This window comes from Lycorma delicatula, chromosome 2, assembly GCF_047948215.1.
Source record: "Lycorma delicatula isolate Av1 chromosome 2, ASM4794821v1, whole genome shotgun sequence".
In the NCBI taxonomy this organism is placed as follows: Eukaryota; Metazoa; Arthropoda; class Insecta; order Hemiptera; family Fulgoridae; genus Lycorma; species Lycorma delicatula.
Window position 1 is genome coordinate 158,027,247 of NC_134456.1, and position 27,771 is coordinate 158,055,017.

Genomic DNA, 27,771 nt, shown 5'->3' on the forward strand with positions numbered 1-27,771 from the left:
TTATTAGTGGTGTAGTGTATTTATCCGTTCCTGACATAATACATATAAGTATTATCTGCCTATCAGAATAAACAATTTATTTATAAAGTTGAATAAAAATGAACAAAGGAATTTTTTATGTGAACGTTATTATTAGTTGGGAGGAATTTTTTATATTATTAATTTTGAAAATATTTTTATTGAAGTGTTGTTTACTTTTTTAATTTTATAATAATGATGCAAACAAAATTAGATTTTATTTAAAAAAGAAAAAAATATGCAAAATTGCTTAACAGTACAGAAATTATATCATTCTGTAATATAGTCTGCTATTTTACAAACTGGCTTCTCCTATCCCAGGAGTGGTTTATTTGTATATACTTGTCATCCTTATAATATGCACATAGGGAATAGTTAAAATATCTGTTGTTACTGATCACACTTCATAGAAATTAGGTGAAGTTGAAAGAGGTGTGTTGTTATCATTCCAGTAATATTAAACTGATATTATATAATAAAAATATTGATTTAATTTGTTAAGCATGCCAAACTTAAATTTTTTTCATTAATTTTAATTGTGAAATCATATTTTTGTTACAGTTGCATTGTTGTGGGGTGTCAAGTTTTATCGACTGGAAAGGAAATATCCCTGATAGCTGTTGTCGTGAAGTAGAAGGCAAGGTAAATAGAAATATTATTTATTTATATAAAAGTATAGAAGTTTGATTATTTGTTATAACCAAAAAAAATTTATGTGTTGTAAAATATTATTTTACATTTTCTTTCTAAGGAATAAGAAATAATATTATTAATAGAAAAATATTATTGAATTATATGAAATGTAAAGTATAAAAAAAACATATATTGCTTGGCTTCAAAACAATAACAGGATCTATTCTTATCATTATTTTATATTTTCATATCATTCTTAATGGCAGAATTTGAAAATAAACTGGTCCAAATTACATTATTGGATCAACTGCAACTGTTCAAATGCTAATTACATATGTAAATGTATTAAAGATTTTTATTTGTGTTATTATAAGTCCATAATATAAAAAGTACTTTTTTCAGCAGGTCATCAGTTATATTTCATTAGTTTTATTCCAAATTATTTTTATTTAAAAATGAGGTCAGATTTCTGGATGTAGTATTATATGAGAGCTGTCCATATGAATGCAGAGTGTTTCAGATTGGGTTGACATGGCCATTTAATTGCCTCATGAATTGTCTTCACTAAGATGAAAAAACCATGAAAAAAATATCATTATAGGCAAATTTTAACATTACTCTCATGTGCATCTAGCAGGATAGGCAATAGTATTTTTTATATACATGGAAAATTGTTACAACTGGTAATACTGAAAACACTCTATAGTGTATATAAAGAAATCTAACATGTAAAACTTTTAATTTATTCCCTTTTCTAGGAAATACAAATTTTAAAAAAACATTATTTACGAATAAAATACATTCTCAATTTTTTTAAAAATTCCTTTTTGCAAAGTAATAAATCTTTAATTTTATGGAGTTAGAGATCATGCAGCTCAATGGTTGACAGTTTGGCTTTTAATCCAAATTTTCTGGTTTATAAACCAATAGAAAGTTAAAACCTAACAGGTGAATATCCTAGTAGTAACCTAACAATATTTAGGAGGTCACATTTTCAGCTTAGCTGGTAATCCATCTGGTTGTGGGATAATTTGGGGTAATCGACTGTAACTGGTACCTAAACACTGCTGGTAGGGAAAAGTTCCAGAGAGGTCATAGCAACCCCTTGTATACTTTTGCCCATGAAGTAAGGTAAGTCACCCCTATACTTTTCAATAGAGGTTCAAGAAATTCATTTAATTCTTATATAGAAATGGCTATCTATGGCCTCACATGCATACTTTAATGTAGAGCTTGAGTTCTTCAACACTCATTTGTTTAATTTTCAGTACTGGTAGTTCCTGTTGCTGCTTGAAGATTAGCCTGGAGATTTTGGTTCTTTTGTTGTCTGTATGTTTGTTTCTCTTTAAAAAAGAAAGAAAAAAGATTCTTCAAAACAGTGCCGCAGTTTTTTCATGATTGAATAAAAAAGAAATAAAGAAACAAGCCAAGCCAGCAGTTTTTTCATGATTTAGTAACAAACAAACAAACAGATGGATGGACAGACAGACAGACAAGATTTATTCATTAGTATGTTATGTGTCATTCTTGCTTGAAGATACTGTATCTTTGTAAAATGAGACATCCATTACATTGGTTTACAAATTGGAAAAAGAATTTTCAGAACAGAAATAAAGCTTATTTTTATGGGCTAAACTTTTATTTTTTTTTGTGGGTTGAATCCAAAAATGAAGTTTGTTTTCTTCTTCACCCATCAGATTTTTGTTATTCAACCTTTCAGAAATTGCAAATAATATGAAATTTTGAAAGTGAATATAATTATAACAGATAAAGCATACCTAAAAGTTTTAATAACTGGAGTTCAACTAATAAATTACTTCTTCCTTTTGTGTGTTCTCTCTTTGTAGAAACTAACAGTAGTCACTCATCATCGATTTGTCCCATCTACCTTATTAATGCTACTCCACTTTGACTATATCCTGTTGGAAGCATTCTCCCTGCTTATCATTCACAGCACCCAAATTTTGTGGGAAAAAGTTGAGAGGAATGCAAAAAATGAATTCTTAATGACATCTGGTAGTCTAAATTTTTTGTATTCCAACAAAAAAATTTTTAAAAGATCTACTTTCTGCTTTGTTATTTCCAAGAAAATTATGGACTTCCATGCTGCTAGCTCTACGTTATTCAACCTAATGTTACAATTTTCATCATTACTTTCATGAGGTCCAATGAATATTTCCTTCTTTTAATTTGGTTTCACTTAACTTAGGAAACACTTCTTCTAAATATTTAAATCCTTTTCCTTCTTTGTTCAGTGTTTTAATCAAATTTTTCATCAACTCCAATTTCATACGAATAAGTGGAAAAATAAAATGCTCTGATTGACTAAAGGAACATACTTAATATTTGCAGGTCTAGAAGTGAAAGTGTCTCTTTTGGCCACTCTTTAACCATTTAATGTTCAATTGTTGCACAACTGTTCCCTTCCATAAACATAAGAAACAGCTGTACTTTATAAAGATTGAGAAGAAGACCATAACTTTGAGTTTCCCAGAAATATGCTATAAGTGAGCATCATAATTGACTGCCTTCAAAATTAATCATATACCTTAAAATGTCTTTTATTCTAATAACATATGCTATTGGTATAGAAGGATTCTTGCTTGAATTATTATTATTATGTGTGATTGAATTACCGCTAATTATCAGCTTTATAAGCAATACTATGATCAGACATCAAAACTTCTATATAAGATTTGCTGTGTCCATACACAATATGGACACAGCAAATCTTTTATAGTGAAATATTTCATCAAATATTTAGTGTTATTAAAGGATACAGGAAGGATATATTATTAATTGTATTGTATAGTAATTACTCATTTGCTAGTATTAATTATAATGTTTGGTCAAGTTTGCAGATAAATATCTCTGAAAAGAACTTAAAGATTTTTATGAACAAAACAAAAAATAAAATTAAAAGTTCTGCATACTCTGATTATCTCTAAAAACTGTCCAAACACTTTATTTGAGAGGTAAAAAATAAACTTGTTTTTGAGTTCTGATTCCAAAGGCTTGAATTTTATTACAGTATACAAAACCATAATGATATGTTTTGAGTTTTGAAGTATTCTTTATTATAGTATTTTAGATAAATTTGCCAAATCTGAAATCACTAAATTATGTATTTTTCAATTTTTTATATGTATTATGTGAATATGATATTTTTACAATTGCAGCTTTGGAGGTAGGGACTACTGTGTCGTCTTTGTTTCAGATTCTGTGACAATTAAACATGAATGGGAACTATTAATGAACTGATTTTTATTTTACCTTTTTAAATGTATGTATGTGATTGATGTATCAGGGAAGGGAAATCAACGTGCATAACTTTCAGATGTAAAATAAGGTAGATTATTCAGAGTATAATTGATTACCCAAAAGAATCTGGCAGCATTGAGACATTTTTTCTACCATGCTCATGAAGTAATGAATATAAATCTACTTATCGTCATAAGTTCATCATGATAAGTTATTATCAAAAGTTCAACTTAATAGTTAATTTGTAATAAAACTAACTTCACTCCTGTGTCTTCACTAGTTGCATGTCATTCCAGATAATGTCTTCAGTACAAGTTAGATGCCATAATTGTAATAGTTGTAGGTGGTAATCATTTCCAAAAATAGCTGAGCGATTCCCCAGAATAACAAGCATCTCTTGTCAGGCTTACTAAAGAAAGTAAAGAATGATGGATTCCCTGTTGCCTTCTTCACTGAATTGACTATACTGTTTCATATTAGTATGCTGCAGTGTTTAAAATGCAGAGGAAATTAAGCTCTACAAACAACACTTTCTTTCTGTTCACCATAGGAACTGGCTGTTCCTCTGGTGAACAGAATCATCAGCTCTGTAACAACTCTGCCTCTGAGAAAACATCATTTTTCTCAGAAGAAAAGTTCTGGTTGGGTGTCATTTGTTCCTCAGATAGTTTACATGAATCATAATCATAAGAAAGACTGACAGATAGCAACAAATTAATCTACTTCTTTTTATGGTCTCAAAAACGATATACACTGTCACCACTCTATAGGCAGTTTTAATATTTAAATTATTAAACATTATTATTAAGTATTTTATATATGTATGTAAGATACACTGAAAATGAAATTCGTTTTTAAAAAAATGAGAAAAAAAATTGTGTTTTAAAAAACATCATAAAAAATAAATAAAAAAACAAAAAATAAAAAATGGTGTTTTTATTGTTTATCATGAGCTAGTTTAGTTTGAGCAGTTTCATATGCCCATGCACAGACTTTAAGGTTATTCGATAATTAATCCTAAAAATAAGGAAAAATAATTCATAATAATGAATTTTATATTGTAATCACAAATATAAATTGAGAAAGAAAGAATACACTTTCTGGAAGATTTACATGTGTATAAATACAGTACACAAAAATCTAACTATACTGGTCACATTATGGAAAAGAAACAAATATTTTCAAGTATACATACAAATATTATAAATCAGTATCAACAAATCTAAATTCCTTACTATTAAATAATTACACATAATAAAAAATATCAACAAAAATATAACTAATGAACAAGGAAAATTTTAACATGAGATTGCATTAGGAAAAGTAATATGTCTAATTTTAATTGTTCCAAGTGTAGATAAAAAATTATCATACAAAAAACAATAGTTTCATTATCTACCAAAAGATTGTAATATCAGCTGATTAGTTCATACTACATCACTGACTGGGATGTTAAACATATTTCTATAGTTCACCTATAACCAACTATGTTATTATACCTCTACAATTATAATGTTTTTAATTAACTAAATCATGTGTATTAAAAAACATTCTGAAGAAGCAAAACTTCTGCAAAAGCACTAAACATCAAAGAGAAAATAAATCCAGGAGTGGAAAAATTATAAATGCATATATATAAATCAAGTCAATGGATCTTGCCCTTTTTTCCACCAGCCTTTTAACCACCTAGTTCTTTTTATAAATAATATAGAATTTAAAAGAATTATGTGAATTGAATATTTAAAAAAAAAGCCAGTGTACAAAAAAAAATAGTATAACTTTATAAAATTTGTCCAAACACATGGAAAGCACATGCTACAAGGTCAGAATTGCAGGAAGGGCATTCCTACACCATAAACTTGAATCTTTTCAAAAATCCTTCATGATGTTTGGTGAATGGTTGCATGGTCTTGTAGAAGCTCAATCCTTTATGAATTTACTGATTTTTTTATCTTTAATTGTCTTCCTCAGCCTTTACAGGGATTTACAGTATGATTCCACATTAGTTGTAGAGGTCATAAGCTTGAATTCAGCATACACAACACTTGTTTGTACAAGAAAAGAATCAACATCACATTTCTGGCAAATAGAACCTTTTACAATTTACATGAAGGTGGGGAGTGATAATGTTTCTACTCAAGTGAACTCCATTTCATTTCAGATCATTTCATTTCAGAACCTAACAATCAACCAGAATTTTGTCTAAAAAGTCATAACTTTTCTTCTCTTAGTGATCCAAAAATATAAAAGTTGTTTGAAAACATTTCCCATTATGTTGCTTATGTTAATTAATAAATGAACTTCAACTGAGTGAAAATTTTTCAATGGTTCAGAATTCAGAGATGATGATGTGTATAGTTCCATATGAAATTCTCAATTCATTTGGAATTTTATAGATCGTCACTCACCTATGCAGCAATCATTTGGAAGTACTTTCAATATTGTCATCCAATACCAAAGCTGCCAGTAATTGTCCTTGATATCTGTGTATCCATTTTCAAACAACTTATATAGTTTTTTAGCTGCCTGGCAAAAAAGTGATTTCTTACTGTACACTTCTTTCAGCAGCGGAAAAGAGTGCAGTGAGTAACAGGAGAATATAGAAGGCCTCTGGCTGCCCATGGCTCGCTGTGGGTAGAAGTCACATTTGTGGGCTTGCCCAAGAGTCTTAAGTAGAAGAAAGACAGTGATCATTTATATTCGCAGATTGTCAGGTCAGGGTATCTCCAACCATGATAGATACTCAAGAAGTTGGCAGGAAGTCTGGCAGAAGAGAGGGCCAGATCTTTTTCCTTTGACCTCCTCAGTTTCTGATAATGAAGGCCCGGTGGCAGATGTAGAGGTATCCACCTGGGTGGAAGTTAACCTTTTAGTTTATGAATTCCTGTGGGCTAGGGGCAGATCTGGTAGTTCTGCCCTGCTGGCCCATGAAATTCATGCCGAATTGGATGTAATCAGTTAGAGGGTCTAAAGACAACCTCTGGTAAAGCTCCTCAGGGCTCGAACAGAGGGGGTGGTGTGGCAACCGAAATCATCACAAGGTGGGTGTCTTCCCCTATGGAGTTGGGTAGTGCACTTCTTTCAAACTGGCAATGAACTTTAGCACTTAATTACACCTTGTCTTCAGAAAGAGTCTCGTATGGACTTCTAATTCAAAAATACCACTTGCAAATGAAGTGACTGTTTACACCTAATAATGGGACTAACAATTTTTATCAACATGTAAAATCTTATTACAGCATATTACAAACATAAGTATAACCAGTTTTGCTAACAAATAAATCAGAGTATCTTTTCTTTTTAGAAAAAACTGGGCAAATACAATTAACTACTTGATTGCCCCTCTTATGTAACATGCATGCATCAGTATTAACTCCACCTGTTTTTAAAGAAGTGAGTGGAATACTTTTACTATTTTGGTGAATTATGAATAATTCAATAGAAGTTGGAAATAATTTCTGAGGAAGTAACTTATATTTAAGACAACTAGATCATATGGGATCTGAGGTCATGATCTGTATAATCAAAAGTTCTGATATATGAGCACATAACAGAAAATAAAATAATGAAAATGACCTCTCATTTTCCAGTGAAACCCTTTTGGAGTACCACCAGAAAGAAGAATTGTGTGATTGAAAATTTTACATTAGTTGTTTAGCAAGAATACCATTTTGGGACTACATTTTACAGACCAGCAGTTGGCATGATGGTCATTGATAATCAATAAGCAGATGCAGCACCAAAGATAAAAAGAAGAAATTTTAATATTTTGTTCAAAGTAAAGCCGTGTATAATCCAATGTCATTTTATTAAATCCAGCTGATAAAATTATACTTTAAAAATAACTGCTTCATTAAAAATCTATGAAAACTAGTAGATGATCAACAACAACATCCCTGACAGGGAGTCTTTTCTTTAAGACTTTGGGGGTTGGCATCTCCTCAACCTTAGCCTTTGCAGTTTTTCTTTCCACTACACACAAAGCTGCAGAACACTTTACACTACACAAATTACAACATATACTCTTAACACAACAATATTTTACGATATTTCTTCTTACTCTTACACACGATGGTGTTACAACATCTTTCAAAATGCAACCATAAACCAAAGTGGAAACTATTGTGCCGATGGATGGATGGCTCTACATAGTGAATCACAAACGCTGTCCTCTGGGCACCTGGGCGAATGAACCCAATTATATTTAGTTGTAGCCTGTATACGGGTGGGCTCTACAAAGGTGGTCTTATATTTCCCCAGTAATCATGGGACCAAAATTAGTAATCCCCAAGAAAATCCTATGATGGCTGTTGGTCCATCTGAAAAATCCAGTACCTGAGGTCATGTGAAAAGATCTCTCAGTGTTGTCTTAAGAGGATAAAGAATCTATTGAAGAGAAAAGTTTAACTGGTGACGCACCCCGTTCAGATTATAAGAATTTAAGATTTGTTGTTCCTAAGAACAATCAGGAAGGAGGCTTGCTTCAAAAGATCTTACCTTTTCTGATAAATAAAGTGATAACAGGCCAAGTGGTTCACCAAAAAATTCAAGAAATTAAGGAACAGATTGATAGTGGTTGAGACATTTAGTGATGAACAGAGTCAATCACTCTTATGTCTCACCAACATGGGTGGTATCAACATAAAAGTGGAATGCCACAAATCCTTGATTACTAGCAGAGGAATAATCTTTTGCCTGGACCTTTGGAGATCAATATTATTAAGATTACCTATGAACTTTTACAACACTTCTTTGTCCCCAAGGTGTTGTAGAGGTGAGACGAATTATGAAACGTCAGAACGGAATGGAGGAATCTATTACCTCTCTTATACTCGTTTAAATTTCCTGTATCACTGAAGAAAATAAGAGTAGGTTACACCTTTATTTGGGTGTAACCATTCATCCCCAACCCTAGGTGATGTTTCTAGTGTCAAAATTATGCCCATACTATAACTTCTTGCTTGAACACTGCAATATGTGCTCGATGCGCAAAGAAGGCCACAATGATTCTAAATGCCAGGAGGAAGAAAAATGTATTAACTGTGGGGGAATCACATTCAGCTTGCTCACAACAGTGCTCAACTTTTAAAGAAGAGAAGGCAATTCTCAAAATTTGTACAAAGCAGAAGCTTTGTTTTCTGGTCGCATGAAAAGAGTATAAGATATTAAACTCCTGGAACCTGGTAAAAACAAATGTCACTTTTGCAGCTGCTACGTCAAAGCAACCCAATACTGGTAATCAACAGTGCAGATCCTGCAGTGAATTGAAACAGCTTGTTCAAGTGTTACCTGATGAGAAAGTCGACACAATCATTATTTCAGAGCTATCTATGAGTTCAAACAAGAAGAAAGGTATTATTGATGGAAAGACCGATTGTGGTTTACTAAAAGCTACATTAGACAGTTCACAACTAAATAAAATTCCCACTGCACCAATGACGCAGCAAACTAAGATTCCTATGAAGAGATCAATAAAAAATTGCCATTGTCACCTGGTATGGTATTTTTGGCCTCCCAGGCTTCCATGTCTCCACCAACATCTCGAGATCTCTTTGAGAATGTGGAGGCTGATGAAGTTCCAGAAGAAGCAAAGCACTTCCTTAAAATTATTAACAGCAAAAAGAAAAACCGGATAATATTTGACAAACTGTATGCAGTTTTATAATATCAGGAAAAGAATATCTATGGGTAGAAATGTTATTCAATGGAATGTTTGCAGTCTCTGTTCTCGCCATGAGAATATTGAAATCTTTCTAAAGGAAGAAAATCCCTTAATACTGTTCTGCAGATTCGCCTCCATCTCCAGGATGATGTGTCCTTTTGTGGATATGTCTGTGAGAGATGCAACCACCAAACTGAGAAGAGAGGACGTGAAGCTGTAGCTGTTTTTCTGTAGTAAGTTATACCAGTCAGCCGTATTCCGCTAGCGACAAACATCCCTGCAGTTGCAGAAAAAATATTGGCACCATTCAAAATGAATATCTGCAACTTATACCTTTCTCCAAATTCCGATATTAGTGAAGATGATCTTTCAGTCTGGTTTTACAAATTCCATTACCCTACCTAATAATTGCCGATTTAAATGCCCTTCACTAATCTTGGAGCTCACTATCATGTTCATCCTACAGCACTATAGTTGATCAACTGAGGCAGAACTTAGATCTCTGCTTATTGAATGATTGATCGTGAACAATTGTATCATCATCATTAGATACATTGTCATGCATCGGTCTGGCCATATGTTCAGTAACCCTACTCCCATGTCTTACTTGGTGCATTTCCAAAAACTTCTTCGGAAGCAATTATAGACCGGCTGTAATCTCAGTTGATAATAGTGATTTGCCTCAGAATCAGCCATACAGATGGTTGGTTCAGGAAGCGAATTGGATCAGACACAAGTATTCCTTTGGCCATTACAACAAAACCGGTAGTTCGATCCACCTACTTGTCAAGTTTACACACCAAATTCTCAACAGCGTGAATGAATTCATCTCTTTAACATCTGGAAAGCCAAGGTGGCCTGCTGTTCCTTGGTGGGATGAAGACTGCAGGTGGGCACTAAGGGATTGGCATAGGGCTTTACATAATTTCAATCGAAGACTGACGACTGAATTACTCTGTGCCTTCTGCAAAGTGAGGGCTGTTTGCCATCAAGTGTTTTGGTGTCCTAAACACAAATCTTAGCTGAATTACATCGAATCCATTTCTCGAACATTGTCATGTATTGTATGGAGAAATGTTTAAACCATGTGTGGATCAGTACAGTCACCACAGCTGATTAGACTGCAAAGCGGTGAAATCCTTGTTACCACACCAATTGATGTGGCAAAACACATTCGGAAGGAAGTTTAGTGCAGTTTCACTTACATCATCGTACTATCCTGAGTTTGGGAGATATATAAGTTGCAGGTAGAACATATCCCATTTGTGATAGGAAACTTGCAAAATGAATTAAACATACCCTTTTCTTATAATAATGTAAGGTTACATTGAATAATTCTTGTGACACTTCCCCGGGAAATAATAATATCAGGCTCATCTTTGCGACATCTTTTGTATATCTATAATAGAATATTCTCTGACCAGATGTTTCCAGATTCTTGCTCAGAGACACTGGTGATCCCTATACAGAAACCAGGTAAAAATAAATCTGCCCCAAAAGTTATCATCCTATCTCCTTGACCACTACTCTATGCAAGGTGATGGAATGGTAAACTGTCGACTAGTGTGGTACCTTGAGAGAAATGCCCTAATTGCCCCAGAACAATGCGGTTTCCACCAGGGAAGATTGTCTATTGATCATGTAGTTGCCCTGGAAGCTGCTATTCAAAACGCCTTTTTACTTTGCCAACATGGGTAACACGTTTGAAGGAGCTGAAGGTAAAATTTCTAAAAAATGTTAGGGTTCTATCTAATACTTGTTGGGGAGCCAATTGAATATGCATGTTGCGCTTCTACTGAGCTGTGGGCCATTCCCGCTTAGATTATGGCTGCATGACTTAATCGCTGGCATGGGCTGCTGCTTTAAAGATGCTCAATGCAGTCCATCATTCATTCATCTGACTTGCCACAGATGCGTTTCGCACAAGCCCCATGGTAGTCAGCTGGTGGACAGCAGTGAGCCATCTCTTTGGAAAAGACGGAAGCAAATAATATGCTACTATGTGGCTCGCATTAAAGTGCAACCAAATCATCCAACTTTTGATGCAGTATCCTCCAACTAGCATGTTAATTGATAATAGGAATAGGCGAGATCTACTACTCCACTAGGTATCAGAGCTCAGTGCCTTTTCTCAGCTCTAAATGTACAATTATCTGCAGTCTTTATTTTTACTCCATGTTATTACCCCCCTTGATGGCCTTCTCTCATTAATTACTTTTTTGGACTTTGTCAGTGTAATAAAAAGAACATAAATCTGGTTATCTTATGTAACAAATTTTATAATATTATAAATAGTGTGAATCCTAGTGCTATAGTTTATAAGAACAGCTCTAAAAACTTTAATTCTGTTGGTTGTGTTTTTCTGGTTGGCAACAGAACATACATATTTGTCCTTCCAGCATTGTCAGTATTTTTGTTGTGAAGCTGTATGCTAATAATAAGGCCTTAAATATAATTAGCCCAACATTTCGACATGTACTTATTTGCACAGATTCTATGAGTGCCTTACAGGCAATTAATGACATGATCTCCAGACACCCTATTGTACGTGAGATTCAGTATGTTATTTCGCAAATGACTCAACGTAATAGAACTGTGAGCTTCTGCTGGATCCCCAGCCATACAGGAATTTTCAAGTAATAAGCGCACAGACAGTATGGAAAAAAAGTTTTGTTTTCAGCATACTTTTACCAATCACATTTCTTCGAATGATCTTGTCTGTTTCCTGGAGAGGATGGTTCATGATGAATGGCGGCGTGATTGGGATGCTACTATTAACAGTAAACTTAATCCAATTAAGCAACCTGTGTCACCATGGAGCTTCTCATACAGAAATAACCATTGAAAGGAGGTTATTATTTGCTGTTTGCGAATAGGGAACACTAGGCTCACTAATGGATATCTGATGATGGAAACAGATGCACCCCTTTGTGTTCACTACGACTGCCAACTAATAGTGCACCACATCCTTGTGTAGTGTATCTGTTATGTGTCGCAAGTTTAAACTAGGGGCTGACATGTGAAATATGTTTGGGAACAATCCAATGATGTTATTGATTGTCTGTGATTTATAAAGGATGTGCATTTTAATTCAAGAATTTAATTATTTATATGGTCCTTGTCCAGTGTCTATACCATTTGGCGTATGCTGAATTGTAATTTTTATTCTGTTAAACTACTTTTTTACTGTTGTATCCACTGTGGTTTTTATTTTGCCTTAGCATATGTTACAGGCTTTTATGTTTTAAGGTATATTTTTATGTTGCTAGGTTTTAGTTTTTTTATTAATGTTTAAAATTTATTTACTAGATAAATGTTGTGTTAGGACGCTAATGATGACACTTTGTTGTATGCCCGAAAAAAAAATCCACAAAATCAAGAAAATAGCATTATTTTTCTCCAAGCACCTTGCCAAAGAAACTAAAGAAGGTGGTTGCTGCATCCAAAGAGAAAAACAATTCTTTCTGAATCTAATATTTACAATTGAACACCAATATTGGTTGTATTTCACTGACAAGACTTCCTATAAATACCTTACCAGAAAAAATAACATTCTGAAACAACTACTGATCATCAGGAAACTAAATTCCAGAAACTACATTGGGCCTTATAGTCAGAAGATGCTTCATCAAAGCCTCCATATGTCAAAAATGCAAAAAGACATCTATAAAAGCTTTAATTAAATTAAAGTGTTTTGTCTATTTCAACCTGTTTTAGACGCTGGTCAAAAAATATTATATATAGACATCTATGTATTCAACACTGACAACCTTATAGAAGTATATAAATTACAATATCTTTCTAGAATTCATAGTGACAACAGTTTTGCTTTTTTTCTAGACTGAGGGACATTCTACTATTAATTGTAAAACATTAAGGTATCTGTTAATGTTCCTCTGCAAAATCAACTCATCATCTACACATCTCACCTTAGTACTAATTTAGACATTGTCCACAAAGAAAAGAATCTTAGAAAAAATAAAGGTTGTGATGCCAGTTACGTAAAGAATGACAGAGGACCCAAATTAGAATTGAGGAACACCAAATGGGACAGTATACCTACTAGAAATGCTACCTTACATCTTTACTTTAATTATATGCTCAAAAAGTTAAGACCTTAGTCAACTTAACATACCACCTTTGATTCAAAAAGAACAAGTTTTTGCAACTGTAAATCATGAAGTACCTTGTTCTTCTGAAAGTCAAAATATTCACAACTTGTTTTCTACCTTTGACTTTAGAGTCTGTGAATAGTAATAATAACAATCATGTCATGGTTGATAACTCCATATAGAGAATCGTTAATGATGGATTCTGAATACTTGAGAACCTCTGTATTCATATTCAATTATTGCAGTGTGTGTGTGTGTGTGTGTGCACTTTACTGCAGTAGTATTCAGTTTGCTGGTCCTTGTGAAATTTGTAGGACTGAACATAAATACAGAACTCGGAGGCAATGCGCTCTCAAAATGTGGCCATGGTAGGGGGTTCACCTAGTTCTGTATAGAAGAATCCTCTGAAAATTTCTAAGAAGCTTGCAAAGAGGTATACTTTGTGTTACATCACAACTGAAGTTTATAGTTATTTTGTAAGAAGGAAAATGACTATTTAGAAGATAGTCTATTCTTCATTGCAAAAGAAATAGCTACTAACACTGGAGGCCCAGAAGTGACCATTAGTCTCTTTTACAACTAGGCCAAAAGCTGTTTTTCTAGGTTTCTTTTACTGGCCTCCAACATTAATAGCTATTTCTTTGGCAATGAAGAATAGACTGTCTTTAAAAAGTTTCCTTTCTTCTTGAAAATATCCAAAACTTTGGTTGTGTTTAATGTAAAGTATATTCTGCCAAGAACAGAAATCTCAAAGCTCTCAATGTTATTCATCAAGCTGGAATTGACTTTTCACTGGTACCTTCTGAAACCCATGTTACACCAACTATCCTTCCATTTGAACTCGATCAAGGGAAGAATCCCTTGATCGAGGGATCAAGGGATCCCTCGATCAACGTATCTTTGTATAGGGCACGCAAATGTTAAGTCACAGTACTTAATGGAAAAGAGCTACCTGTCAAACACGTACAGAATTCTGTGTCAAGCACATCTTAGAGAAAATCAGGATTTATCATCCCTTTCATGAACAGAGGAATAAAATCTCCATAGAGATCTCTATAGACTTGCAATATAGCCCTGACACAAAGTTCATTAAAATCTCAAGATTGTTAAGCAAATTATAGAGAAATTTCTTAGGGAGATTTGACATCGGCCAATATATAATGATGTCATTATCACTTGATATGTAATTTTAATTAACAGTAATGGTGTTTTAAAGTAGGTTAGTTCCATTTCTGTGATATCTTTAATTGAGATATTTGATTGATTTGTTCCTCATTGCACAACACTTTTTACACATTATGCATGATATTTTAACTAATTTTTAAGTTTATACATTCTATAAATTTATAATAAATGATAATTTTTCAGGTGTGAATGTTTGTTTACTTATGCATGAGTTATCTGTGCCTGATAAATGTGTGCATTTTAGTAATAATTAACATCACCTAACAGTTAGAAAAAGTGAACACAGTATATATATTTTAAATATTCTAGTTTTGTTATTTTTTTTAGCTATGTTTTTCAATAAAAGTTTTTATCTATATTTTATTTGTCTGTTGCAGTTATTTAGAATTGTATCTATTTTTAGATAACATTGGTTTTGTCCTTTATTATTACACATTGGTGAATGATAATGCAACATTACTAAAAAAATAAAATAATCACAGTTTAACTGCTAGTAAATTAAGAATTATTCTTTTGTTACCAAACAAATAATTATGTAATTACTTACTAAAGCAAATTTAAACTTAATGGAATTTTTTCTTTCAATCATTGTTGAGTTCACCTTAGTAAAGCTAATGCTGCAATGTATAAATTAATATTCTGGTTGAAGTTAAAAACTATGTTAAAAAATATTTTTTTGTCCATTTATTGATATGCATTTTTGTACATTGAGTAACATGAAACATTTTTTTTTCAGAAAATGCCATGTAAAAATTTTCAAACTCAATTAAATATATACACAGATGGTTGCCTAAATGCAACAGAACTATTTGTGAAAGATCATGCTTACATCATTGCTACTTCTGCTATCACTGTATCTTTTTTAATGGTAAGTTAAGGGTAATTGCTTACTAACTGTGCTAATTGAGTATAATTAAAGGGCATTTTTAAATTATTTAAATTGATGTTAACGAAATTTCTTCTTTCAAGAACTTTCAAAGCTATTTATCAAAACCTTCAATAGCATATCCAGTAGTAATTTTGTTAGTGGTGGCTACTGAAAAACGTTAGGAAACCTCTGAAGTATGTAAACAAACAATATATTTAATTTGTATAGTGCTTGTTTAAAATTATGTTTTCTCAAATTTAGTGTGTTTGTAAATTTCATACATGTACGTTGAGATCTTGGTTTTGTGTACTATATGTAACATTTATGTGATGTGTGGTTATTATCTTTTTACAAGTGTTTTCTTTGTATGAGAAGATTTTCAAAAGTTAATTTTGTTATTATTTGTAATGCCTTTATATTACATGTAATATTTTCCTTGGGATGAATTTATGTCCAGTATGCCTGAGCAAACATTTAGTACAATCATTGCAGTTTGAGAGTCCTAAATCACTAATTTTGTTATTTATCTGCTTAATTTTGTATATTTTGTTAGCTGTTTTGAAAGTGACTTTTTATCCTAAAAATGTTTGAATTCAAAGTTGCAAACATTTTCAGGAAGAAGGTTTCTATGCATTTTAAAATAATAAAATATATTACTTCATATAGCAACTAAAAACGAATATACTGACAAAGCAATAACCCAGAAGCACATAAGTTAAACTTCCATGATTGTCTTAAATACTGTATTGGAAGACTGGATTCACATTCAACTACAAATAAAAAGAACATACTTTTATTCAGACACTATGTGCAATAACAAGATCAACTATTTCTTTGAAAGAGGACACAATCATAGACATAATCTCTGTACTATTGTATATGACCAAAGGGCAAAGACGGAAGTACAACAATTGTATGGAAATATTATATATAATTTTAAAAACAGCTTACCAAATTCCAATTTGATTTCCTCAAGTGCTTTTGGCTATTCCGCCATCTTCAACAGGAGTATAATTATGATTAAAATATATAAAATTATAATCTTACATATTTAAATTGTATATATATATTATTAAATAGCCTTAAGTTAACTTTTGTTTAGTTAATGTTAAGTTTCTTATTAAGAATGTTTATATATGAGAGTTATTCAATAACTAAACAGACAGATGTGTGTGGAAAGGAACAAATTTGACTAGTCAACTGTGTAAAGGTGAACAATAATAATGTGACTGTGCTATGTAGTGAGTAATTGATTACAATTTCCAACAATTTTGTTTATTACATGACTGCCCAAAAAGTAGTGTAATTTTTTAGGGTGTATATGTATATATATATATGAATGTATGTATGTTTGTTCCACTATAGCATCTCAATGGCTGAACCAGTTCAAATGTATGACCCTGTGTTGAAATCCTTATGTTACGGGGAGTGTCATAGACTATATAAATATGTATATATGTATGTTTAATTGTAACTACAAGGCCAAAAAAGAAAATTATATATATGATTATAAATGGATAATAATCGATAGTATTTTCAGTATTGATTTATTTGTATAAAAATTAGTTGTGTCTTAAGATCTGCTATGATATTGAATGAATGAATTACGGTAGTAAAATTTATTAATTTATTTTATAATTATTTTTACTGTTGTTATTTAATGTTTGTAAACATTTAAGAAAAAAATCCTATGATTTTTTGACACGCAGTTTGTTTGATCATGTAAGCTTGTTATTTTTACTGCTAAATATTAACTAATAATTCCTTTCTTTTATTAATAAAATTAATAAATAAAAATACAAATATAAAATATAAATAAAAATGTTTAGAAATTAAATTAAATAATCTGTAAATTAATTGACAACGGACTGACTGCTTTAGCAGGAGAGAGTTGTGGAGGTAGCCATGTGCAGCTGCTCGGTGCACCATCATTGGTCTGCTTTATGCCATAATCTTATTGCTAAATAACTAATAATCCCTTCCTTTTTTTTTTTAAACGATTGCCCAAAAAGGAGTGCAATGTATTTAGAGTGTATGTATGTGTGTTTGTCCACTGTAACAGTTCAACAGCTGAACTAATTTAGATGAATGACCCCGTGTTGGAATCCTTATGTTACCAGGAGTGTCATAGGCTATATAAATATGTATTTACATATATATGTTTAAAAAAATTTTTTAAAATTGAAAAATCTATCAGATGAATGAGTTGTTTTTGAATAACTCACATCTCATGCATTAGATACGAGGTTTCCAAATCGTTCAAATTGAAGCATTGAGATGCGAGTTATACTAAAACGACTTGTTCATCTGATAGATTTTTTTCAAATCTATAATTTGATAGAGCAAATGATCAATTTTATTCATGTAACTAGTGCTTTTATACGACTGCCCAAAAAGGAGTGTAATTGTTATTGTTATTATATATATATATGTACGTTTGTTTCACCGTACCAGCTCAACGACTGAACTGATTTATATGTATGACCATGCATTGGAATCCTTATCTATATGTCTAATTTATTTAAACATATATATGTTTAAATAAATTTAAAATATTTGAAAAAATAATATACAAAATTGCCATCTGCACGCTCTTCAATTATCTTATATTAAAAAGCAGTATTTATCAGGAATGTTTTTTTTTCAGCAGTCATGTTTTTTAATTTTCAATATTTATCTCAGGTTTAAATACTGAAAAAATATATTTTGTAATTAAATAAAGAAAACGAAGGCCACAAGTAAAAAAAGACAATATAAATATCAAAGTCTAGTTTACAGAAAACAAGAAAGAAGACTCATCAAAAAAGATTTAATCAACTAATTAACAAAATTTAAGAAATATAAAACACTTCTTAACAGTTTAAAACCAAGAGAAACAAGAAATTGGATTTATAAGTTGTAAGTAAATAAACATTAAAAGAAGCAAAAGAAACTTTATTAGAAAAAGAAAACTAAGAAACAACCTTAAACTATTTCATAAATAAAAGAGAGACAACAAGTAAAAAAACAGCTTAAAAAAGCTTAAAGAAGAAACTAAAGACTAAAGTTGAAAAATTAAAACAAGGAAACTTAAAACAGTTGACGCTGCTATAATTTAAGGAAAAAAGTATTTATAAGTTAAATGAAAAATAATGTAATATAAGTAAAAGAAAAGTAAAACTGAAATGGTAGAACCATAATGATACTGGTGGGGTGCGATTAAGTGAGATGGACTGTAAGCCCCATCTCGAAAATTACCATGTTTTTTATTTTTTTATATTTATTTGCAAGTTGTAAATAAACATTTAAAGAATCAAAAGAAACTTTATAAAAATAGAAATAAGAAACAACCTTATAGTAAAATATTTCATAAATAAAAGAGAGGCAGCTGTTTAAAAAAGCTTAAAGAAAAAACTAAAAACCAAAGGAGAAAAAGTCAAAATGAAAACTTAAAACAGTTGAAACTACTATAATCTAAGGAAAAAGGTATTTATAAACAAATGAAAACTAACATAAATAAAATAAGAGTAAAACAGAAGTGGTAGAACCATAATGATCATGGAGTAGGATTAAGCAGGATGGGGTGGAGGACCCCATCCCAAAAATTATCATGTTTTTTTTTTAGATATTTATTTACAAGTTGTATATAACTTTTAAAGAACAAAAGAAACAATGTTTAGAAAACAAAAGGATAGCATTTAAAGAACCAAAAAAGCCTTTAAAAAGAAAACTAAGAAACAACCTTAAACATATAACCTTATATATATAAACCTTATATATATATAGTTTTCAGAGATATTTATATGCATGCTTAAATAAAAATGCAATATTTTGTATATAAAAATATTAGAGATGTTAAATTTTGTAAACTGTACCTTGTTAAACATAGTCCTTACAGAGTTTTTCTTTGATATGTAAAAATTACAGTAGTGCTACCAATAGACTAAGAAAAAAAAATTATTTTATATTTTTAAATTAAACAATAAGAATTAATTCTGGTTTAGCATTTCATTAAAAAAAAGGATTTTCTGGATAAGTCAATTAACTGCACTCATATCTCTCTTGATGGTTGTTCTGTTGTTAAAGAAGAATTTCAAGTATTGCTGAGAACATTTATTTGTCTGTTGATAACTAATAAATATTTATGAACTAGTATACAGTTATAAATTATATTTAACTGGTTTCAATTTTACTGGAGCGTTCTTTAGTCCATAAAGGAATAAAAATACATAAGCTTTTAAATAACCCACTTTTATTTATTGGCCATTCAGAAAAACAGTAGAACATGCCAAAATTTTAAACTGATAAAATTGTCATTGATGCAATTTCAATAAAATCTGATTCTTGAAGTTTAATTTTTGTTTGTTCAATGAGAAACCTATCTTTTTTTTGGTCAAAATATGATGAGTGACAATGAAAATAATGAACAGATTATCATACTAAACATGTTCAGTAAGATAGATAAAAACTGTTCAGTAAGATATGTATTAAAAATTTGGATTTTTATCATGATTTATCACATTAAAAAAAACAAAAACAAAGAACAGTTTTTAAATTGATACTTTTTTTAAGGTGAAGGTTTAAAACTTTTATCTGAGTTTGAGCAAGCTTTTAATTAAAATCAAAATTTTTCAAACACTTACAGTGGGTGTGCTGTTGTTATATTGTTGAATATGACGCTGATGTTGGGATAAGAATTTGAAGGATCTTTGTTGTTCTTAATGTAATGTACACAAAATCTATTTTTTACATACCATCTGATTGAAACAGATCTCTCATGCCTAAACATCGACAACAATGTTAAAATCTTTCACAAAAAACAAAAACTACACATATTTTAACAGTTAGAAATATGCGCCCAAAAATATGTAAAAACAGGATTCTATGAACAAAATTTATTTAAATCACATGTGTGTGTGTGTGTGTGTGCGCGCACACCCCTCCCCCCACACACACTATTTGGATATATGACATGACTGTTCAAAAACAACAAAGATCCTTCAAAACCTAATCCACACATCAGCAACACATTTAACAGCAGAATAATGCAGATCTCTGAAATATCTTGATTTAGAACAAAAGATAGCTTAGGTAAAGTTTTTATAACATAGATCTTAGAATAAATTTTACTGTAATTAGTTTATAATTGTTTTTTGTATTTGTATAAGTTCATTGATATTCTCAAGTCAGAAGAGAGTGGCATTCCATACTTTCACCAATTTGATTTTCCTCATTCTTATTTGCACCTGTTAACATTATTTATTTTCAATGTCAGATTTTTGGGTAGTAACAGAATTTCTTTTTTTTCAGCTGTTTGGACTTGTATTTGCATTTATATTATTCAAGCTGATAGAATAATTCTTCTTATAGATAGAGCTCTAATTTTTTGTATCCTGAGAAAAGAGTAAGTGAGTACGAAGATAATTTATTTACAAAGATTAAAATATTTTCATACTGTGAATAAAAAAATTGTTCTACATAATAATTTATAACAATACCTAGTGTAATTAGATTTTTTATTTGTAAAAAGTATTCAAAATATGTATAAAACACTTTCTATTTATTTCATTTGTATGAGGGTATCCATATTTGTCATATTTATACATTAAACCATAATATTAATACAGTTTATGTGAAATATTGAAAATATTTTTTTTGTGTAATTATTAATTTATTATTAGTGTCAATTACATGTACCTGTAAGACTGTGTGCATAATTAGTAATACATTTGTATGAAGATTTTTGAAATGAACTGATTTACATTATTATACTAAGTATAATTTATGGTTAAAGAATTCATTAGTTCTGCAGCATTTAAGGATTTGTTTCTTTTAAACTAGAAGAAATAAAAAACTTGTTTTTATACTTAATGCAGTGAACATTTTTTAAATAAGTTAAATTTGTTTTCCTCTTTTTTTAAATAAGTTAAATATTTTTCAATATGGCAAAAGCACTTACCAGTATGGAATAATCCTCTTAAAGATTAATTTTCAGAAAATTAACAAAAATTATTAAATTAAACATAGTTTACAATACAGTTAACTTGAAAAAAACTTGTTCTTTATTGTGAAAAAAAATTGACATCTATAAATATTAAATAATAATAACAACATAAACATATACTACTATAAATCATAGTAAATACTGTATAAATTAAGTATTCTCTCAGATTACAAATGATTATAAATTATATAAATCATGACAGGAATTTCATTTCATGGATTACAAAGCTGTACTAGACATTTCCAAGAATAATAAAGGAAAACAGTAGAAAACCTTCATCGTAGCAGCATTAAAAAGTACAAAATTAATTTAAAAAATATGGTTGTTGTCCATATAAATACATAAAAATAAACTTAAATGAAATAATGGACATAAATATTGGAAAATAAAAAAATAAATAAAATCTCTGTAGAATAAAATAACAATCCTGAAGGATTAATAATTGCTGAATAATTATTTTAAGACAAAACATCTTGAGGAAGTATTTATAGACACTTCTGTTTATGGAGTTACTTTTTATTTTAAGTTAATTAATGTTAAAATTTAGGTTAATTTAAATTAATTTCTTCAATTAGACCTAACAGATATAGCAGTGTTTCTCAACCTGGGGTCACAAAATTAACCTATAACTTTGCACGTAAACAATAATGGGATCATTTTATGAGAAAAAAATCATTCATTGTATGTAAACATTTTACTTATATTTATAAGTACACATGTAGAGAAAATAAATTAATGAGATAGTTGCATTTGTTTTTCATTTATTAATGAAAAACCACATGTGGATCTGTTAGAAACACACAAAAGCAAATTGTTTTTAAGTAATAAAAGATGTTTCCTATGTTTAGTTTTTAGCACAACCATAAATGAAAAACTCTTTTCACAGAGGTAAGACCTAGTGAAATTGATTAATATATTCAACACTTCTCTGACTAAATTTCCATGTTCACTTCGACAAACAAGCCAAAACATATCTAGTCTTCAGATGGGAATTGTAGTTGTAACGATTTATTGGTAGACATTTTGACGAGCTGGTCATGAATCTCAACTGGTAACTTAGCAGCTGCAAAAACGTTTTCACTAAATGGATTCAGAACCCATGACCCAATTCTTGAAGAAATAAATTTTATCTTCCAGGAAACAGTCTGCCAACTGTATTTTTAGCTCAGGCAAATTCATCTTCATGCAATCCACACTGCACCATTACTGCATAGTGCAATACAGTTTGTCCAATCTATGTTATAGTTTTCAGTAGCTTCATAAAAACATCAAAAATACATTGTCCTGTTGAATGACCAGGTATTGATTTGCAAAACAACATATTTTCTTAGATTCATCTGTACCTATTGCATTCATATCTCACAAAACATAAGAACTGAGAAATGTTTTCCACATCTGTAGATTCATCAAATTGAATACTAAAAAATTCACTTGAACTCATTTGGTGAATTAACTGATTGCAAACATCAGCAGCCATGTCATCAATTCACCTTGATACTGTATCGTTAAAAAGCAGAATTTTTTCAGTTTTTTTGCTTCTTCCATGCCTATTAAAATACTGACCATATCAATTGCAGTAGGTAATATGAGATTTTCTATGATTGTATGGGGTTTAGACATCAAGCTACTCTTAATGCTACGAGATGAGTTGCTTTAATTATCCTTTTATCAGTATGGTTTGATCTACAAATAGAAGCTTGTTGATTTCTCAGAGTATGTAATTTTCTTTCAAAAAATTCTAAGGATTTGCTTTTGTGATCCGGATGTTTAATTTCAGTGTCAAAGTAATTTTGATAACTTCATGCTTTCATCAGATAGAACTTGAAAGCAAACAACACACTGTGGCTTTCCATCCAATGAGATAAAACCATAATTTAAAAACTGCCATTGTACAATCTTGTCTTTCTGCTAGTCGATTCACTGGATGTAGATGACTTCATTTTTTACAAATTTATCCATTTTGCATGAGAATCTAATTGAAAAAAAACAAACATTTACTCTGTTTGACTGGACACAAAAAAACTGAAACCTCAATTAATATTATAACTGCGCTTTGAAAAACTTAATATTAAAGATATCAGATGCACGCTTTGCATTTGAAATTAAACAACGTTCTCTAATTCTTCTTATGCCTCTTTTATACTTCTGAGAGCACAATGTGTTCAAATGTATCATATGTATGTTTGAACATGATGCTCTATGAATATTATTACACAGAATAATATTCAGTGATTATTATGCAAGCACACCAAATTACAAGGAGCATGTATACATCAAGGTGGAACTGTAAGTTGCTTATGTTTATACACTTTATATATGCATGTTCATATCCATTATTATCAATGTATCTAAATAATTTTTACTAGGTTTCATTGGGTTGTGGTTGGGGGTCGCAAAATATTCACTATATTTTTTTTTACTTTTAGGGGTTGTGAAGCTGAAAAGGTTGAGAATCACTGAAACACAGGATTAAAGGGCTTTTAATTAATGTATAATTATTTAATTTTTTTAAACTAGTGAAATATCTTGTTACCTTTGTTTACCCTTTTTATCTTTCATCTTTTATAATTATTTTTTATAATGTTTAAAATTACAATCATTTACTATTCATAATAATGCTACTTTTAATTATTAATTTAGTTTTTCTTTGTATTTTTATGAGCAATTTAAATTAATATGTGATAAATGTGTTACTATTACTGTTAAATAAGACACTTGTTTAGTTCTAGAATTTATGTCTATGACTGAATTAGTTTTGTAATATTTTAAGAAAATTATTTTAGAGTTGTATTTTATAGCTGTAATAACACTATACAAAGTATTCTAGAATTGTTTTTATAATGATCATTAATTTTTAAACCTTGTATTCTCATATAGCAAAAGTTTTATAAAATATTTTCAGTTATGTCCGTATAACTGGGAAAAATTTTTTGTTTTTTTTTAATACACATTTAAAAAGTACATAATAAAAATCTTTAAATGATGAAATTTTTATGAATTATATTTATAGAAACATTATTTTGTAATAAGGTGATAAGTGATTTTATTTTGTAATCTGTTAATTTTATTGAAGTCCTGATCAAATAAATGGATTACAAACCCATTTATCAAAATTTGGTAAGATTGGACTCTTTCAGATAATCTAGAACATTAGCAACATGCAGTTTTATGGAACTGCAACAGTCTAACAAGTACAGCTGAGTTGCAAGCTTGAAACCCATCTGCACTGGAGATTCCATGAAACTAATTGAAAAATACATTTCAATCAGGTCATAGGTAGAGCATGAAAATGTATTTAGATAAACTGTGAATGAATGGTATAAATAATATACAGTGATATATTATTAGAAATACACTGTAATTTAAAATTAAAAATTACTGTAAATAGTTTAACAAACCACTAAAATATATTACTGCAGTACAGGAGTAAAATAATATTTATTATAGTGCAAAAAACTAATATATATATATATATATATATATTTTAATAAAGATTTAATATAATGCGATAGATTATAATGTATAATAGTTATTTTACTGCCCTGCTGTTTGGAAAAAATAATCAGTCATTGTTTTAGTTGAATATTGCACATTTTTGGGCAGTTTAATTTATTGGCAACTGTTGAAGGAACGCATCATCTTGCCACTCCAGGTGTGAAAACAGCTCTTTAAATATTCTTGTTACCTCTGAAATGTTATTAGGTCTTGTTTTTAGTTCCCCTTTCAAAGTGCTTTTCTTTTTGTCACACAAAAAAATATATCAGATATACCTTATATCAGATCTCAAGAAAAGGGATTGAGTGAAAGTTACATAATAGGTAACTATTATGTAACTTGATGTCACAGAAGATTGACACCTTCTGTGAACAATCTTCTGTGAACAGCTAGTGTGGAATGAATGGGTAAGTGGAAAGAGTGGTAAGGAATTCATGAACTTAAGAGTCACAGGCGAAATCTTATCAGCAAATGCCACTGAACTTTATAAAAAGCCTTTAATAATGTTACTGGTAATGAGAAATTTATATCTGTTCAGATATTTACTGTCAATGAGACAGGTCTCTTTAATAAAATGTTGGCTTAGAAATCACTGCTTTCTAATCTTAATGAAAAAGCAACTGCATTAAAAAGTTAAAGAATGGATGTATTACTTAGAAGCTCTAATGCAGAAGAAAAGTAGTAGTTCTCCTTGGAAACTGGCAGAGCCAAGAGCTTTAAATCATATGAAGTGAAACTCACTTCCTGTACTGAAGAGCTTACGAAAGACAAGTATAAATGGACACATTTGTTTTCTAATTACTTTGTAATTTCTGAGAAAAATAAGCTTAAGGAAAATGTTGCTTTTGAAAGTACCCTAGGGACAATACCTTCACCCATCTAAGAAAGGAAGAATTTAGGAGTGGGGACATTTAAAAACATTTTCCTCCAAATTTTATATTACTCATTCAGCCAATGGAACAGGTTAAACTGAGCTCTAAAGTGAGGTACAGAACTTTATTTATTAAAAAAAATTATAAAAGAAATTGATGGCAATAATGAGAGAAAAAATCCTTATCACAATTTTAAAAGAAATAATCATAAATAATTTGATTTAAATGTTTACAATAAATTGTGTAATTTTTTATGTAATTTTCATGTTTACATGGAAACATGAAAAATACTAAGGAAATCTTGAAAATATTTGAGACCATACATTCCAGCAGAAAATGAAATCAACAAGACTGAAAAAATGCAATGAAAACCAACAGCTTATAGAAACATTTAAAGGTATTAATGTATCTCAGAAATTCAAGTTGTATTCAAAAGAATCAATCAAAAAACAGTTGATCCTGGGCATCAATTGTTATGATAAAATCATTGTAAAGTGCTAACAATAGCCTGACTAAGACAAAAGCACTTTTAATGTGGACATAAAAACAAGACCTAATAACATTTCAGAGGTAACAAGAGTATTTGAAGAGCTGTTTTCACATTTGAAGTGGCAAGATGATACGTTCCCTCCAGAACTGCTAAAAGACTTCCAACCAATAAATTAAATTGCCAGAAAATGTACAATATTCAACTAAAACCATGACTTATTATTTTCCCCAAAATGTGATGCAGTAAAATAACTATATTCTAAAATCATACACTAATTGTATCGTGTAAAATTATACACTATAATTTGTTACGCTATATTAAATCTTTATTAAAAAAAAATATATTAATTTTTTTTTTGCACTGTAATAAATATTATATTACTCCTGCATTGCAGTAATAAATTTTAGTGATATGTTGAATAGCAATTTTTAGTTTTAAATTACATAAAATAACATTGTATGATATTTATACCATTCATTCACTGTTTTTCCATATAAATTTTCATGCTCTACCTATGTATGATATGATTGAGGATTGGGTCTTTGACCAGTTCTAACATGAAGCCAAATGAAGTGAAAGCTCAATGAAAGCTTGAGAAGACTAAATCACAAATTAAAGTTCAGACTGAGAAAATATTGCACTATTATATTTAATGGGAAACAATGAATTTGTGTACATTTGGAGAGTTGATGGATGTGCTGTTGTTAATGTGTGGAAAGTAATTAATAATGAGTGGCTGAGATTCAAGAATATCTTGGCAGATGTCCAGAATAGTTTAAAAATATAAACCTTTCAAAGTTGTATGAAATATAACTTTACAAATATGAAAGCATTTCTGTCCAGAATAGAATTTAGTATGAATTATAAAATGTTTCAAAATATGAGAAATGTCTTTGTAAAACATTCTTGAGAAGCCGTGAAAAGAAATCTAGTAAATGCTGGTTGACAATGGTTTGTAAGAAATGCATATTGAAGAAAAAAAATTCTCTATATTATACAGTTATCTCTTACTTCAAGTACCAAAGGGCTGTCATGTTATTAAATATTTCTCAACCAAGCATGTGGTGAATACTAAAGAGACTGAGAATGATGAGACTGATGAATTGTGTTTCAAAAAAAGAAGTAATTGTCCATTCTTTAAAAATTTACAGATGTATTTTTTAAACACATTTCCAATATATTTTTTCATTTA

At 30.2% G+C, this 27,771-nt stretch overlaps 1 protein-coding gene across 2 annotated transcripts in view; it reads left to right on the plus strand.

Annotated features, from left to right (window-relative positions):
- Tsp74F (Tetraspanin 74F) overlaps positions 1-24,668 on the plus strand; it is a 75,654-nt gene extending 50,986 nt beyond the window's left edge. The window contains exons 5-8 of one of the 2 annotated variants that reach the window (XM_075356547.1): positions 580-660; positions 15,608-15,739; positions 21,029-21,122; positions 24,149-24,661. In XM_075356547.1, coding sequence (XP_075212662.1) covers positions 580-660; positions 15,608-15,739; positions 21,029-21,076 — 261 coding nt within the window. In that variant the 3' untranslated portion in view covers positions 21,077-21,122; positions 24,149-24,661. Of the gene's footprint in view, positions 1-579; positions 661-15,607; positions 15,740-21,028 lie in introns of both variants that reach the window. The other variant, XM_075356546.1, reaches the window with a different exon arrangement.
- The last annotated feature ends 3,103 nt before the right edge of the window (positions 24,669-27,771 follow it).